The sequence below is a fragment of the Oryza sativa genome, chromosome 7, assembly GCF_034140825.1.
Source record: "Oryza sativa Japonica Group chromosome 7, ASM3414082v1".
Classification (NCBI taxonomy): Eukaryota; Viridiplantae; Streptophyta; class Magnoliopsida; order Poales; family Poaceae; genus Oryza; species Oryza sativa.
In genome coordinates, this window is record NC_089041.1 from 1628374 (window position 1) to 1646190 (window position 17817).

Genomic DNA, 17817 nt, shown 5'->3' on the forward strand with positions numbered 1-17817 from the left:
AATAAGACAATGATCAAACGTGTGTCCAAAAATCAACGACATCATCTATTAAAAACGGAGGGAGTACAATGGTTAGCTAATAATAGTCGATTTGGTGTGAAATGCTGTGCTTTGACTCAATGTTCGTCATCGTTTCTACAGTTGGTTTCTTGTCTCCACCGACAGTGACTCATGTTTTGCTAAAATGCTGATAGTGGACCATTCTAATACCATTTTCTTTTGTAAAAAGATGCCACGAATAACTACACAAATATGGACTATGGCCAACTGGGCTTGCGCATCCTTATTTCTACTGATCAGTTCTCCTGTTTTTGTATTGGGCCTTTGAGAGTACATGATCTCTGTATTTACATTTAGTTTAGTAAAGAATAAAGATTAGATCTTAGTGATACATCTATGCAAGCTTGGAAACATGGCACCCTCATATTAGAATTCAGAGACTTAGGCCCCGTTCGATATCCCGTTATGGAGATGGATTTTTGTTCCACGTAGAACAAGAAACCTCATTAGCACATGATTAATTAAGTATTAACTATTATAAATTTGAAAAATGGATTTATTTGCTTTTTTTAAACAACTTCTATATAGAAACTTTTTTTTAAAAAAATACACCATTTAACAATTTAAAAAACGTGCTAATGGAAAACGAGGAAATTCAAGTTTGGGGTTGAAGAATAGAACTAGGCCTAAGAATTGATGCAATGTTATTGGGCCTGCTTCAATTTAGTTTCCATTTTATTCTACAAATATTCATGTTTAACTCCAGTAGAAAATGAATACTTTATGGTACACCAATTATCTTTCCATTAAATAACACATGACCGCAATATATAATATTTGCATTTAGTTTTTTTCAAAGCGAACTATTTATGGTAAACCAATTATATTTTTGCCTCCACTAGGGACATTCATGTTTAATTTTCTGGTGATCAATATAGCAATATGCAGTACAGTAATGTGCAGATACTGTTTGATTTATGTAGAACAGACAATATTGGCTTCATACCTTAACTGCTCAACTAAACAATTAGTAGTACATAATAGTTTGTAAATGTTTACCATGATACAAATAAAGCTGCTGCTAGGAGTAAATGGTAAAACTGGCATGCAGTAAGCCAAACAGTACACTGTTATTTAACAAGATTAAAGAAAGGAACTGTAATAATCTAAGCCCTGCCCCAACATTACATGACTCGGTACATAATATCACTGATGCCACACAAGTACACATGAAAGCACCAAGTTTATCATCTTCCTCCAGAGATGTTAGATATTGTGCCGACGCTAGTCCCTGGAGGAGGATATGATGATAGTGTATATGGGTTGAACCCTTCATCTTGCATCATGGAGATGATGCTGAAGCTCATATCCATTTGTGTTAGCTCAGGGAGTGGCACATCACCATCAAGGTATTGCATGACTTGCTGCATATTGGGCCTCATGTTGGTAAATGGATGTGAGCATAATAGACCTAACTTTAGCACAAAGCATGCTTCATCAATGTTGTAGTCGCCTTGCAGCCTTGCATCTACTGTATTTGTTAGCAATCCTTTTTGCCAATGCTCGAGTACCCAATCAACTAATACACCAGGACTGTCTTGTGAACTGTGGTTAACTGGCCTTTGCCCGCAGGTGACCTCAAGAAGGAATGCACCAAAGGCAAACACATCTGTGAGAGGGGATGCCTTACCTGTGCATACCAATTCTGGGGCGAGGTACCCCATTGTACCGACCACGTGTGTAGTTTGTAGGTCAGTGCCATGATCATATAGTCTTGCAAGGCCAAAGTCACCTAGCCTTCCATTCATTTCAGTATCGAGCAACACATTGCTTGCCTTGATATCCCGGTGGATGACAACTTTCTCCCACTTGTCGTGGAGATAGAACAATCCAGATGCAATACCCTTGATGATCCGAAAGCGTTGATCCCAACTCAATGTAGGTTTGAGCTCATTATTGTATAAATATGCATCAAGGCTACCATTTGGCATATAGTCATAAACTAAAAGTAATTCACCTTTTCTCCTACAATAGCCCAATAATTGAACAATATTGCGATGACGAATGCGGCCAATACTGACAACCTCAGCAACAAACTCCTTCATCCCTTGTCTAGACTCATGAGACACTCTCTTCACTGCGACCTCTAGTTTAGATGATGGAAGTACTCCTTTGTAGACCTTACCAAATCCTCCTGCACCAAGCAAGTTCTTATTGTCGAATCCATGTGTAGCGTGGAACAGATCCTTGTATGAAAATCGATGTGGTCCAAACTCAATCTCCCAATCTTCTTTTAGCTCTACATACCTCAATCGCCTCCGCACAATTGTAATAAATACACCACAAAAAAGAATCACAAATGTTGCACTGGCTATTGGTAGAGTGATTGCCAGGAGCTTTGGTTGAGGATTTGGGCCCTGACGAGGTAGTTTTGGTAGTTTGTTGACATTAATCATAGGAGCTGGTTTATTCATGCCAAAGCTCCAGCCAAGGATGTAGTGTCGTGAGTCAACTAAACCGGTTGATGCTGAGAATCCAATATACGATGGCTCTTTCAGCACTGTTGAGAGGTCATAGGATATCAAGATGAGTGGCCTCTTAGGTTTCGCCATTTTAATTGGAGCCATAGTCACACTGATTTTCTTGTCTTCTCCATTATAGTCCACCCATGCTTGCATTGCATCACCACTAATAAGACTCATGTTTTGAAAGCTACTATTTCTATCATCATAGTAGCCTGCAGAGTGGGATTTTATTGAGTGGAGGTCATTGATGTCAATGCCTACGTGGTTGTCATCGATGTCTTCAAACTCGATGTTCAAGATAGTGTCAAACTCAATAGCTAAGATATGGTTGCTTTTGCTGCCTCTGTTTTTAGAATTTAGCAAGCCCAAGTATTGGATAGCCAATGCATTGGAGAAATTTATGCTTGGGGAAACAACAAAGGCCAATCCATGTAGGCTCATTCTGGGATAGCTAGAGCGGATGGCAAACACGAATGAAACTGCGAAAGAATGTACTTTATTGTTGTGTGACTTGCGGAAGTGCAATGGAGATGGGTAGAATGCATGGCCTTTGCGATTAATTGTGCCATTGGTTAGCTCAAGTAGTCCGTTTGACGTGACTACAGTAGTATCATCAGTGATGAGGTTGGCACTAGTGAACCCAAGGTATAAGAGTTGATCATCACTTGTATTGGTGAAGGATGCACAGTTGATGCCAAAGGAAACGAGTAAGAAAAGAAAGAAAAACTTTGTGTGAGATGTTTGCCTAACCTGAACAAAAAGATCAAGGAAGATGCATGGGTGGAGCACTTCATAAGCCATGTTCCTTTTGTGGTTTTAGATAACACACTGTTGGGAAATTTATATTAATTTACAGCTAGGGCAAGTCCTGTTGCCTTGCTCTTATTTCCACAAGTGTCTTTGTCTGAAAGAGTTGGTACTTTATATTGAGAAAGTGATTTTTATGCGTATTGATTAAAATATGTTCTTTCCCTAAAAAGTTAGATGAGTGATAAATGTGAAAACAACCATCTTATGTACGGAATGGTTGTCACTTGTCAAAAGTTTTTTCAAACTTTATATATACTTTAAAGGACTTTACTCTCTTGTAAAGAAAGTGAGGTTCTAAGTTGCAAATATTGGAATATAAAAAATAAAGTATTCATTTTTAATGATGAAAAAAATGTGTATGATTGGCTTAATTAATATCTACCATCAGATACCTCCAATTTTTTCTATGTAAATATTACCTGCCATGCAAGAAACTTGATTGTGACACGAGAAGGTGAAAATTTTATAGTATTTATTATACTATGCATTAGGAGAATCGTTTGTGTCAAATCATGTGCCAGATTTCTTATGTGTGCTTGACATAGGTTCCCAGTTGCCTGTGCAATCAATACTTACCTCTTATTTGTTTTGACGAAGACTCTGGTATATATGTGCCTTCCTATAATATTGTTTGTAGTAATCTAACAACTATCTTTTAACTTTTACCAAAATGTTGTGTTTTATGGAGATTACCTGTAGTCACCGTAATCAAGTTACACTCAATCAGTTTCATGATGACATTGATGTTTGCCCCTATGACAATCAAGAAATTCATATCAAAACATTCATAGAAGAATTTGTTATTCAGATAAATACCTTGGAATTAAACATCATTTAAAAAAATATATAATGATATAAACACCTCACTAAAAACACCAAAACGTCTCTAGGATTCAAACATACAGGGACAAGTTTCAGAAAATCTAATGGTTATTAGCTGATAACCACTCTGTTTCAAAATTGACTCCTTTTTCCAAATGGTTGGAGCTGATATTCTGAGCCTGCATAGATCATATATATCTCACGAGAAATATCTGATAAATTTGGTAAAAATTACTAATCTCTTTAAAATAAAAGCGAGACTTTGAATGCATAATATATGGCTCAAATTAATAGGCTGCAAAATGGGTTGATCTTGATTTTGTATCTTGCTTACTCTGCCATTTATGAAGGTGAATGCACAGATGGATTACACCCTTCTTTGTAAGGCAATCAGATACAAACAAATACGCTGATCCACCACGAAAGACATGGCAAACAATATCCACAATGTTCTTCTGCAAATGGAGAAAATTCAGACAAAACCATCTAAAAGATCTTTCTCTGAATATTTACAGTCTTACTATTCAAAATTCAAAATAATATACAATACATTGCTATTAGCTAGTTTGTTTACCATATATTATAGATCTTCGACCGAAACTTCAACACATTTATTTCTCTAAGTTGGACTGGCGTTCCTTACGAAAAAGAAAAACATAATGCACATATGTACTAATTAAATATGAAAGTATGCAAAGCCTTGGTAAAACACCTACTATGGAGATCAACTTATGCAACCGAAACAGGTTGGTTTCATTGTTTAGCTTTTTTTTTTTTTTGCCGGGTTGGCTAAGAAAAAGCTGACCAAATTTCATTAAGGTTTAAGGAGAGTGTTACAAAGTTGATCATGAAATTAGACTGTCGAGTTGGGGAGAGGATCCCCAAAGAAATAGAGGGAGGAAAAAAGAAAAAAAATATTTAAAAGGGCTACTCCTCTCATGATTGAAATATGCCAGCTGATCTCCAAATTGAAATTTCCTCTTTGATATCTGCAGTAAGGTGCTCCACCACCTTGAAATTTTGATCCAAGACTCTTGCATTGTGTTCCTTCCAAACTAGCCAACACACCAGCATAAACACAGATTCGGAGAAGAACACTTTCCTGTAGCTCGTCCGAAAACAGCAGTGGACATACTGCCACCACTCTGCCAGCTGCAAGCCTTGCTGCCTCAGGGGGTTGAAGGCCACGTTAATCTAATCCCGCAGCATTGACCTTGTTTAGCTCTTGCAATTGCATTGAGGTAACTAGGCATCCCACATCTAATTACAACCCCATTTTATTTATATATGACAGGAAATCATATGCTAATGTAAAACGAAGACTCGAAAATACAGAGATGAATTAAATATCATAGGGAGACCATGTATGAGATCTAACTTCTGAGAGGTCAGATAGTGTGCTGTTTGATATTAGAAACTGGTTTGTCATGGTCTCTGGATCAAAACCTTGGTTCTGCATCAAGGAGAGCATGTTGAAGCTCATGTGTGTTGGTGTTAGCTCTGGTAGTTCCATCTCTCTATTGAGAATCTGCGTAACATGCCTCATGCTGGGTCTTTTATTGATGAAAGGGTGTGCACACAGCAGTCCTAACTTCAGAGCTAGGCACGCCTCATCAATATTGTAGACACCTTGGAGTTTGATATCCACTGCATCATTTAGAAATCCTTGGTGCCAACAATGAAGCACCCAATCTACCAACATCAGTTGATTGTCTTGTGCAGTGTGGTCAATCGGCTTTCGCCCACAGGTGACTTCAAGAACAAACATGCCAAAGGCAAATACATCGGTAAGGGGAGTTGCTTTGCTAGTTCGTGCTAGCTCAGGAGCTAGGTATCCTATGGTACCAACAACATGTGTGGTTTGAGGGTCGGTTCCATGGTCATATAACCTTGCTAGGCCAAAATCGCCTAGTCGTCCATTCATGTTGTCATCGAGAAGTATATTGCTTGGCTTGATGTCTCGATGGAGTATTACTTTCTCCCATTCCTCATGGAGATAAAGCAATCCAGATGCAATATCTTTTATTATTTGGAATCTTTGGGCCCATGTCAAAGTAGAATTGTTCTCTTGACCATACAAATGCTTGTCAAGACTTCCATTGGACATATAATCATACACTAAAATAAGTTCACTTTTTCGCCGGCAGTAGCCATGTAACTGCACAAGATTGCGGTGTTGGAGGTGACCTATACTGACTATCTCAGCAACAAATTCCTTCATACCCTGGTTGGAGTCATGAGAGATCCTCTTCACAGCAATCTCCAATTTAGACGTTGGAAGTAGTCCCTTGTATACCCTTCCAAACCCTCCTATTCCTAGTAGATTCTTGTTCTTAAATCCTTCCGTAGCACAAAACAAATCCTTATATGAGAATCTATGCGGCCCAAATTCAACTTCCCAATCTTCTCGTATCTCAGCATACCTTAATCTCCTTCGGATGAGTAGAATGATGAGAGCTATCATTGCAAGAACAAATGTTGCTGTGGCTATTGGCAGAGTGATTTCCAAGACCTTGGAATGGGTTTTCTCACCTTCATAAGGTAGCTTTGGCAACTTACTGATATCAATGGCTGGTGCAGGTTTATTGATGCCAAAACTCCAGCCAAGCACATAATGCCGCGCAACGAATGAGCCTGTTGATGATGAGAATCCAACATATGCCATGTCTGTGAGCACTGTTGAGAGGTCATAGTAGGTAGAGAGTAATGGCTTAACAGGCTTGGCCATTTTTATTGGAGCTAAGGTCACATTGATCTGTCTGTTGTCCCCATTGTATTCTAGCCACACTTGCATCATCTTGTAACTAGTGAGTGTAATGTTGTTGAAGTTACCATTACTGTCTGTGTAGTATCCCACGCTGCTGGAGTTCAGTGATGTAAGACTGTTGATGTCGATTCCAACATGGTTGTTATTGACATCGTTGAACTCATCATTTTGGTTCGTGTCGAGCTCGATAGCGAAGAAATGGTTTGTTGGATCGCCGTTGTTGTGGTCATTTATAAGGCCAAGGTACTGGCTTGCCATTGCGGTTGAGAAGTTTTTGCTCACGGAAACAACAAAAGCTATGCCATGGCCGCAGATGACAGGCCGGAGACAGTAGATGGCAAATATGTAGGAGACAGCAAAGGAATTCACTGTTCCATTGGGTTTCTTCTTGAAACTGAATGGAGTTGGGTGAAAGGCATGGCCTTGGAGCCGTAAGGTTCCGTTGGTCAACTTAAGCAGGCCATCTGGTGTTACCGAGGCCACGCCGTCGAGGGTGAGGTTAGCACCATTGAAGCCAGAGTATATGAATTGGTCTTCACCGGTGGCGAGAGCTGAAAGATTAGAGATGAAGAGGAAGAAGAACTGTAGAAGATAGGATAAATGATTCATGGCAGCATGAGCTTCAGTGACCCAATGAAAATGCAAGAAAAGCTTCACTAGTACTGAATCTTGCTCTCCATTTGGCACTTTATATTTTGCATTTGCCTAGGCCGTAGGTATGGCTTGGTTTTATGGGAGTCGTCTACTATCTGCTTTTTCCCATAGGTGTTATGATCTGGGACAAGTAATTAGGTATACTGAAAACGAAATTTGTTTGGACAGGGTCTCCTAAAGGATCCTCTGAAGTCTGAACAAGAATAATTATCTACAGGTTGCAGAGCGTCCAAAATTAATAGAGTACTAATAATTTCAGGGGAAATTCAGGTTATTGCCTTTAATGTTTCCTGTCACTCACATTTTTTTTAACCATTCTCGAACTGGATTTTCTGAATAAATTGTACTGCATGCTTGCTCTTATTTTTCAAGTTTGTTTTCATTCAATGATGTATTGCTCCCTCAGTAGTTAATTGCCTTATAAAATAAAAAAATAAAGAACCTGTTGCAAAAGGAACACTTTCTACTACTTAAAATTAGCTGCCTCTCTCCTTTTCATCTCTGCATCTTTTTCAGACCAGTCTAGGCACTTGCATCAGGGGGCCTCCTTGAAACTGTTATTAATTTTGAGCCATTTGATTGAGAAAGGCTGGTATCGTAAGCAAAGGGCTGAACTCAAAATAGGAGAATTTTCCCATTCATTTATTAAAAGAAGGGCAAATAATGAACAGCAATAAAAGTTTTATTATTAATGCTGTTGTGGACGGCTTCTTCGACCTCAGGCCTACCAAATAAGAACATGATTAATGAATGCTATGTTGAGTGTATGAACAAATATTTCTTAGTTATGACTGTTGAAGCTTGCCTAGGATTCAAGGAACCTGATGTGTAGGCTAGTTATCACAAGTGTTGTCTGTGCTACCAAATTAAATTGTGACAGCATCTTTGACAGGGATATTGACCTCTTAAACAATCTGTAGTAACATCATCATGCTCATATAGTCTTGACTGAATTGACCCAAGTTTAATTACCCAAGGCAGAGGGATCTAAGGATCGAAGTTAATTTAGTCTGTTTGCCCATTGCGTCTGCAATGGGTTTTCATTTGGTCCCAAAGACTGATGACTTTCAATTAAATCTTTGGTTTTTTTTCTATTAATTACATGTAACCGCATGTATAGTCTTTTTTTTTTTTAAAAAAAAAACTTACATGTCTAGTTATGAATCTTTAGAGAAGCACTTTTTAAATTTTGTATGTTTAAATTTGACAAGTTTAAGCTAGGCTAAAACTATGTCTATATTCAGTTTTTTTACCAATATATCAATATTCAGTTATGTAGAAATATCTTCAGGATGTCAATATTCTGAATTACACAGACATGGTTTTAGATGTAATATCCAGGAAGTGAAGAGCTGAATTCACCTACAAGCTGGGAGTTCTTTGATATGCCAAAGTGATATCTGAATCAGCAGGCATCAGGGATGCAGTATTGTGCTGCATACATGCCCACTGAAACCCATTAGCTCTCCAGATTGATGATTTTCAGAGTTCAGAGTGCTGAAAATATACACTTTGATTTTTTACCCCAGTGGAGCAGGCAGAGAGAGCAACAATATTATCATAATCTAGAGAGAGAGAGAGAGAGAGAGAGAGAGTAGGGACGTTACAGTAGTATATATTTAGTTGAAAATATGAATCACAGCATTATATATCTGATTAATATCTCATATATCTGCATCTGCAGTGCACATAAGGATATAAGATTTGCAGTTTACCTAGTAGTACTTGAACTTGAAATATATACAAGTAGGAAGTACTTACAAGATCTAACAGCAGAACCCTTGCATAAGAGGTAAATGTGTTGAAAAAAGAGAACTGATAAAAAAAAACAGAGAATTGGTGAATGTAATATGTGTTGTTTGCATGGCCCTTGGAGACTCCAACTATATATGCTATCTTCCACTTGAGATGCTAGATGTTATGTCACTGCTGCTTGCTATGGAAGGCAATGATGTATATTGCTCGAAACCTTTGTTCTGCATTACAGCCAACATGCTGTAACTCAAGTTTGTTGGCATCAACTCTGGGAGTGGTTTGTCACCATCAAGGTATTGCATGACTTGCCGCATACTGGGCCTTGATTTGCAAAATGGATGTGCACACAGTAAACCCAGCTTTAACACAAGACATACCTCATCTGCATCATAGTCACCAAGTAACCGCTTGTCTAGCATGTTTGTGAGTGATCCTTTGTGCCAATGCTCAACAACACAATCAATTAACATTTGTGAATTGTCATCTGCATAATTGTCAATAGGTCTTTGCCCACATGTTACCTCAAGGATAAAAATGCCAAAAGCATACACATCTGTTAGAGGTGTTGCCTTACCGGTACGTGCGAGCTCTGGAGCTAGGTATCCCATAGTACCGACTACATGCGTTGTTTGCGGGTCTGCTCCATGGTCATATAACTTTGCAAGGCCAAAATCACCTAGGCGACCGTTCATTTCACCATCAAGGAGCACATTACTTGCTTTAACATCACGGTGGATGACAATTTTTTCCCACCTATCATGAAGGTAAAACAAGCCAGATGCAACACCTTTGATGATTTGAAACCTCTGAGCCCAATCAAGCGTAGGTTTGCTATCTTCGCAGTACAAGTACTTATCAAGACTACCATTCGGCATATATTCATATACCAATAATAGTTCACCTTTTCTCCTGCAATAACCAAGTAACTGCACGAGATTGCGATGTCGAAGGCGGCCGATACTAACAATCTCAGCGATAAACTCCTTCATTCCTTGCTTTGAATCATGGGACACCCTTTTCACAGCAACATGCAACTTAGAAGTTGGAAGCACACCTTTATACACCTTCCCAAATCCTCCTAGACCAAGTAGATTCCTATTCTTAAATCCGTCTGTAGCATGAAACAGATCCTTATATGAGAAGCGGTGTGGCCCAAACTCAGCCTCCCAATCTTCATGTAGCTCAGCGTACCTCATTCGCCTCCGTACCAAAAGAACAATGGTGGTTCCCACTATGAGAATGAATGTTGCTGTGGCAATTGGTAGAATGATCTCTAGTAGTTTAGTCCGTGGTTTTGGGCTAACACGAGGTAGTTTTGGTAATTTGGATAAGTCAATGGCTGGGGCAGGACGGTTTATACCCAAGCTCAATCCGAGCACACAATATAATGTGTTGATTGGACCAGTTGAAGCTGAGAAGCCGATATAGGATGGTTCTTCTAGCACAAGTGAGAGGTTATGAATTTCTGACAACAGTGGCCTCAATGGTTTGCCTACCTCAATGGGAGCCATGGTCACCTTGATCTGTGTGGTGTCTTCGTTGTAGTCAACCCATACTTGCATTGGCTTGTAGCTACAGAGGGACAAATTGTTGAAGATACTCTTGTTATCACTATAGAAACCAGCTGGCCGAGATTGAACTGAGGTGAGATTGTTGATGTCGATGCCAACGTGGTTGTCGTCGATGTCGTGGAACTCGGTATTTTGGCTACTATCAAGCTCGACTGCAAAAATGTGGTTGCTTGCTTTTCCATCTGATGTTTTGTTGAGTAGACCCAAGTATTGGGAGTCCTGAGCACTTGACATATCACTGGTTGGAGAGATCACGAAAGTCATGCCATCGGTACATTTTTCATTAGAGTAGACAGGAATCATGCCAAACACAAAGTTAATTGAGAAGGATTGCACCGTCCCGTTGGGCGTCTTCCTGAATTGCCATGGAGTTGGGTAGAACGCATGGCCTTTGATGTGGACGGTGCGATTGGTCAGCTCAAGAACCCCATCATCTGTAACTGTTGCTGCACCATCAAGGGTGAGGTTTCTGCCGGAGAAGCCCGAATAGACGAACTGGTCCTCGCTCATGGTGATGGCAAGGTTTAGGGCTAGGGCGATGAAGGGTAAAAGGAGGGACAGATGCTCCATATGAGGTATGTTTGCTACTTGTAAAACCTCAACAAGAGCAGAATTGGAAATGGGGTGTTCTCCTAGACCTTGAGGCTTGAGAGGTGCTTTGTGTTGTTACTCTACTTTCAAGTACATGATTTATTTGTATTATGAGCAATTCTTGACCGGTCATGCCTCCGACGCACAAGTCAATTGTCTATGTAGTTTTTTCAAGTTTGTCATTGTCTTCAAACGATCTAGGCTGCGAGCCTTTCATGAAAGCCAAGTCATTTGTCTACACTGAGAAATTATTTGTTCAATCATCTATGTGAAATTAATTTAGGAAATATTTTTACAGAGTACTATCAAGTTTCTGAATTTCCCATGTTGTATGTCTGAACAACTTAAAGTGTTAACTCTTTAGCATTCAAATATATCAGTTTATTGCTACAAAATTCCAGATGAAAATAATTATGCCTCCTTTTTGTATAACATGACTGGCTTTGGCATATCTTATTTCTAAATGATATATCAAATACCAAAAGAACATTTACTAGTAGAAGTGAAGGAAAAGATCATAACTAGCTATTTGAATATACTATGTAGCAGAGCATTCTAGAAAGAAATAAGATGCATACAACACTATTCACTTAAGAATCGGACAACATTCTACATGTCAACAATATTTTTTTTTCAATCGCTCCACTTTCATTTTGAACTGATCAAGTCAGTTTTGCTCCTATGTTTTGGCATTCCCTTTGTTGAATGGAGCTATTCCTAGCTATAGTCAAGGTAGGAAAAACTTCAGTAGAATTATGTGGTTTAGTTAAGCTCAGCTCCATTCAGAAGATTCCTTCTGTCACTGCCGGCCAAATTCAGTTTGTTATATTTGGTCAATTTTGTGTACACACCTGGCGTTCAATTTAGTTTTCACTATGGTACAGAAGATTCCTTCGTCACTGCCGGCCAAATTCAGTTTGTTATATATTTCGTCAATTTTGTGTACACCTGGCGTTCAATTTAGTTTTCACTATGGTACATTTGTCAATTGAAGGACAATAATTCCTGTCCACATGGAACAGTGGATGTGGAATATATTGTATGGATGGGATCTTTTTTTTGTTTGCTTTTTTTTTTTGGTTGGTAGATTTTTTTTTAATTGTTATAGATAGCTTGTGGTCAGGGATATGCGCAATATTTACTGGTGTTGTAGAATTCTAACAGTCAAAATCAAAATCTGTAGAATTGCTATCCTTCTAATATATTCGGCAATTCTTTTGCCGCTTCCACTTTAAAAAAACCTGTAGAATTACCATTCAACTACTCTGTAAATTTTTAATGCTCAAAGTCAAAATCAAACTCTTATTCTCATCTAATGGTTGTAGAAACTTGCAGTCCTGGAGATGAGGCATCAATAAAAATTCACCTGAATAGGACAGGCATGGACAATTTATGGAAAATTGAAGGAAATTCTCTTCTCATGATGCAACTGGTGACACTGATGCTTGGTAACCATCATTATTGAACAGTCACCATGGCAGGCCAAGCTTGCTCGATCAACATCCAAGTCATACTGGTGCTGGGTTGTAACTACTTACCACCCATAACCATTTTTTAAAGAAATTAAATTCAAATAGTTTTGTTTTACCATTTGATGTATTTTTATAAAATTTAAACTTCTGGGCGTTGCCTGTCGGTATTCTCTAAGAAAATAAATTTGAATATCCGTCTGATAAAACCAGTAAACCACCTGGCGGTTGCGGGACTGGCAGTGTTTGCCAAGATTTATAGCAAAATCCATATAGTAATGATGAAAACTTATAAATTTTCATTAATTAAGGGAAATGGAGAAGGATATGCTACTTATTTTGGTGGGAATAGATTATGATATATGCTGTAAAATATAAGAGGAAAATGCTCTTATATTACTCCCTGAATTCACTTTACAAAAGATAATAAGAGTTCAATCTAATAGCACCGAACAACTAGATTGAGTACCAATGGTCTAGATCTAATGTCCTCAGCCTATTTCCGTTACACCATCCTCTCTCTCATGCTCCCAATATTTGATCACATCCTTCCTTCATCCCCCTTGTGATTCCTGAGATAAGCTCAATGGGCACTATGTATATTTATAGCATTTATCACTGGCTTACAAGTTACAACTCTGGTACTTAAATAGCAGTGGTATCAGCCACTATTTGCAACCAAATCACAGTAGCAGCTGCTATCGAGGGCACATGGGCAGGATACACAGAGGATTACTTTAGTGGCAGTGTGTTGTGAAGTGTATAATGTACATGCTTGCATCCAAGGACTCGCAAAACCAACATTAGAAAAAATTTCAAGAAACAAGGGATATGATTGATGAAACTGAACGGTAAAGGGAACCCTTAAAATGTATCACAATTTTATCCGCTTTACTGATAAGAGCAACCCATTACATTTACATCAGAATACAGGCTACAAGTGCACAGCTAGTGAAAGCCATTAAGCAAGAACATTGAATCAAGCCATGGGCATCATCTTCCTTCTAGTGAGAAGCTAGATGTTGAGCCAAAGCTTGTCATCATTGGAGATGGATACAAAGACATAGCAGATGGGTCGTAACCTTCATTTTGCTTTTGTATCAATGCTAACATGTCAAAGCTGAAGTGCTCCGGTTTAAGCTCTGGTAGTGGCACATCCCCATCGAGATATTGCATAACTTGTCGCACATTGGGCCTAACATTAGGAAATGGGTGCGAACACATCAATCCCAGCTTTAGTACAAGACATGCTTCTCCTATATCATAGTTACCTTGGATCTTGATATCCATTGTATCAAGAAGTGATCCTTTGTGCCAGTTCTGAAGCACCCAATCAACCAAGATAAGTTGTCTGCCTTGTGAGTCTTCCTTGATAGGCTTTTGCCCACAAGTAACCTCAAGAATAAATATGCCAAATGAGAAGACATCAGTAAGAGTGGTTGCCTTTCCTCTGTGTACTAGCTCTGGAGCTAGGTATCCTATCGTGCCAACAACATGTGTGGTTTGTGGGTCAGTTCCATGGTCATATAATCTTGCAAGACCGAAATCTCCCAGTCGTCCATTCAGTTGTTTGTCGAGAAGCACATTGCTTGCCTTGACATCACGATGAATGACAACTTTATCCCATTCTTCATGGAGGTAGAGCAAACCAGATGCAATGTCTTTGATAATTTGAAACCTTTGTCCCCAATTTAAAGTTGGTTTGCCCTCTTGTCGATGCAAGTATTTGTCTAGACTTCCATTTGCCATGTAGTCATACACAAGAAGAAGTTCACCTTTTCTCCTACAATATCCAAGCAATTTCACAACATTGCGGTGTTGAAGATGGCCTATACTTACAACTTCAGCGACAAATTCTTTTATACCTTGCTTCGATTCATACGAAACCCGCTTTATAGCAACCTCTAGTCTAGAGTTAGGAAGCACCCCTTTGTACACCCTTCCAAACCCACCTGTGCCTACCAAGTTTTTGTTCTTAAATCCTTTAGTGGCATCAAATAAATCTTTGTAAGCGAAACGGTGCGGGCCATACTCAACCTCCCAATCTTCACGTACCTCCTTATACCTTAAATGTCTCCTCACGAGTAAAACAATAGCAACACCAATAGCTAGTACGAATATTGCTGATGCTATTGGTAGAACAATCTCTAAGAGTTTGGATTGAGGTCTTGGACTAAGATTAGGCAGTTTAGGTAGCTTTGTGGGGTCAATGATTGGAGCAGGAATATTCAGCCCAAAACTCCAACCAAGAACATAGTGATGTCCTGTGCTTAAGCCTGTTGAGGATGAGAAGCCAAGGTATGCTTGATCTGTTAGCACTGTTGAGAGGTTATGGACTACAGAGAGTAGTGGTCTCTTAGGTCTTCCAATACCAAGAGGAGCTAATGTCACATCAATTTGTGTGGCATTCCCATCATACTCTACCCAAACTTGCATTGGCTTATCTCCAATGAGGCTCACGTTTGTGAGCGCGCCATTGTTGTCATTATAGAAGCCGACATAAGAGGATCTTACTGAGTTGAGACTGTTGATATCAATCCCGACATGATTATTGTCGATGTCCCCGAACTCATCATTCCTAATGGTATCAAGCTCAATTGCAAAGAGGTGATTGGTCGAACTGCCATTGTTTATATCATTAAGAAGACCCAAAAATTGGATTGGAAAGGCAGTGGAGAAATCATTGCTTGGGGCAATGAAGAAAGCAAATCCATGGCCTCTTATATCACCAAATGAAGAGAGAATACCAAATACAAAGGAGACAGAGAAAGATTGCACCGTGCCATTGGGGGACTTGCGGAAGCATAGCGGAGCTGGGTGAGATGCATGGCCTTTGATCCGGAATGTATCATTTGTCAGCCCAAGAAGGCCGGTGGCTGTGATTTTTGCTGCACCATCTAGAGTTAGATTGCTACCGGTGAAGCCGGTGTAGATGAATTGGTCATGATCTCCACTAGCACTGATGGCTAAAAGGCTAATGCTTATGGTAAGGAAGAGGATGATAGGCAAAGTATACTGCTTCATGCTAGCTAGACATATACAGTTGTGACAAATTGGTTAATGTAAATATGTCTTGCATTGCATCCATTTATAGGGTTCACATCTCGCAAGCTAGGTTGTGGCCTAGTCAGTTGGAGCATGTCCATCTCAGCATGGAAAATTCTAGGATTCAGGCTAAAGACATGGTAGAAGCAGCCGGTAATTTACATGTCTTGGCTACCATGAAGTCCAACAACATCGACATCAGGTGTTTGCTATTTTCTCGGAGGAAAAAGTCGCATCACTCCCATCTTGAAAAATGAAGATTTCACTTTCAGACTATATGATGCCAGCATAGACTATATTATTGCAGGTGAAGAAATAGACCGTAGTTTACAAGTCGTGAGATCCTTTTCTTTACTCTCACAATGTTAGTTTTGTATAATCTTTGTAAGTACATTCAACATCCCTATTATTAGGACTTTCTGTTATTATAATAGGATTTATACATGATATTATATGGAGTATACATTAGTTTGACTTTGAATTGTTCTTAGAACTCAGAAGAAAACTTTGAATGCAGCCTTTTGAAAATGCTAACGATTTGCATTAAGGCTACATTCAGAAGGCTCTTATAATGCAAATAATGCAAATAGTTAGCATTTTCAGCTGTGTTCGGCTCTTACACTTTCTCAACATCTATTTTGTGAAATCATTATCATGATTAATATTTATGATGAATAATTGGCTATGCAAATGATTTAATCAAAGAATTGGTTTGAGAATTTGTGTGAATGTTGGTGTGAGTGCGTGTGACTAATGTGGGTCAGGTTGTGATATCTGTGCCCAGAAACGGTTGTTTTGTCTGATTATGTGCAGGTGACTTGAGGTCAGCCTTGGTCAATGGTGAGGACCGGGACTATGTTCAGGGAGGAACAGAGGTCTAGTGCGGTCGGGATACCATGTGAGAAGGTGACTAGAGTCAGGATTCTTGGAGGTCAACTTCGGTCAACGGTGGGGATCGTGACTAAACTCAAGGAGGAGTTGAGGTCCAGACGGTCAAGGATACCGGGTGACGAAGTTGGATACGATATGGCACACGGTGGATGGACATCGTGTGGGAGAGATTTTTGCAACGGGCTTCACGAGGTGTGCGTGCAAGCGTCGGTGTTTGCGAAGGAGATTGGTGTGAGAAATTGAGGAAGAGTATATGGTGCTACAGTACATGTGGTGCTGTAGCATGCATATATGTGTGTGCAGTACGTGTATGTGTATGCGTATTGTGTGGGCTAGCAGGCATGTATGTACGTGTGGTTGTACATGTGCAGCTAGTTGGTTAGCATGCATGTGATGCATGCGTGTGTTGATGAGATTGGTTGAGCAGGCCGAAGCAGCCGCGGCGTGGACGTGTGTTGGCTCGGTGGTGACAAGCCGACTCGGCTCAGGCAGCAAGCAGCAGCAGCGTAGGCAGGAGGAGGAGTCCGGCTCGGTTGGCGGCTGAAGTTTGGGCTGTGCGAGTTTTGGTAAATTGTAAAAGGTTTGGAAATTGTGGATTGAGTCCTACTGTGAATAGGAGTTCTACACCTACTTTGAGTAGGGGTTTTTGTGGTATAAATAGAGAGGGAGCGTGAGGCTTCCCGGTATCGCTTTTCAGAGCGTGGAGTTGATAGTTTAGTTAGGGTTTCGAGTTTAGTCGAGATTTTTGTAAGGAGTGCTGTTGTTGCACTTCGTAAACACAGAGAGAAGCAATAAAGTTGTCATCTACTTTGAGAGTTTTTCGATTTGTGTTTCACCGGGTTTCGGCGGTATAACCAGGCAATTCACCGGCGGTCAGACTGGCAGCAAGGCGGCGGTCAGACCGGCGGGAGCAAGGC

The 17817-nt window shown here is 39.7% G+C and overlaps 1 protein-coding gene across 3 annotated transcripts; it reads right to left on the reverse strand.

The window, feature by feature from the left end:
• Positions 1-974: 974 nt before the first annotated feature.
• Positions 975-16047, reverse strand: LOC4342331 (L-type lectin-domain containing receptor kinase SIT2-like). 3 transcript variants are annotated; one of them, XM_066312083.1, is made up of 3 exons: positions 9548-11687; positions 8113-8122; positions 4890-7201 (listed from the first exon to the last, which is right to left on the reverse strand). In XM_066312083.1, exons 1-3 carry the CDS (start codon positions 11472-11474, stop codon positions 5500-5502), a joined length of 3639 nt encoding a protein of 1212 aa, XP_066168180.1. In that variant the 5' UTR covers positions 11475-11687; the 3' UTR covers positions 4890-5499. The 3 variants fall into 3 exon arrangements, with proteins under 3 accessions (XP_066168179.1, XP_066168180.1, XP_066168178.1); XM_066312081.1 differs by lacking the exons at positions 4890-7201; positions 8113-8122 and adding exons at positions 11929-11963; positions 13987-16047 and having other exon boundaries at positions 9269-11399; XM_066312082.1 differs by lacking the exons at positions 8113-8122; positions 9548-11687 and adding an exon at positions 975-3257 and having other exon boundaries at positions 5587-7630.
• Positions 16048-17817: the final 1770 nt, after the last annotated feature.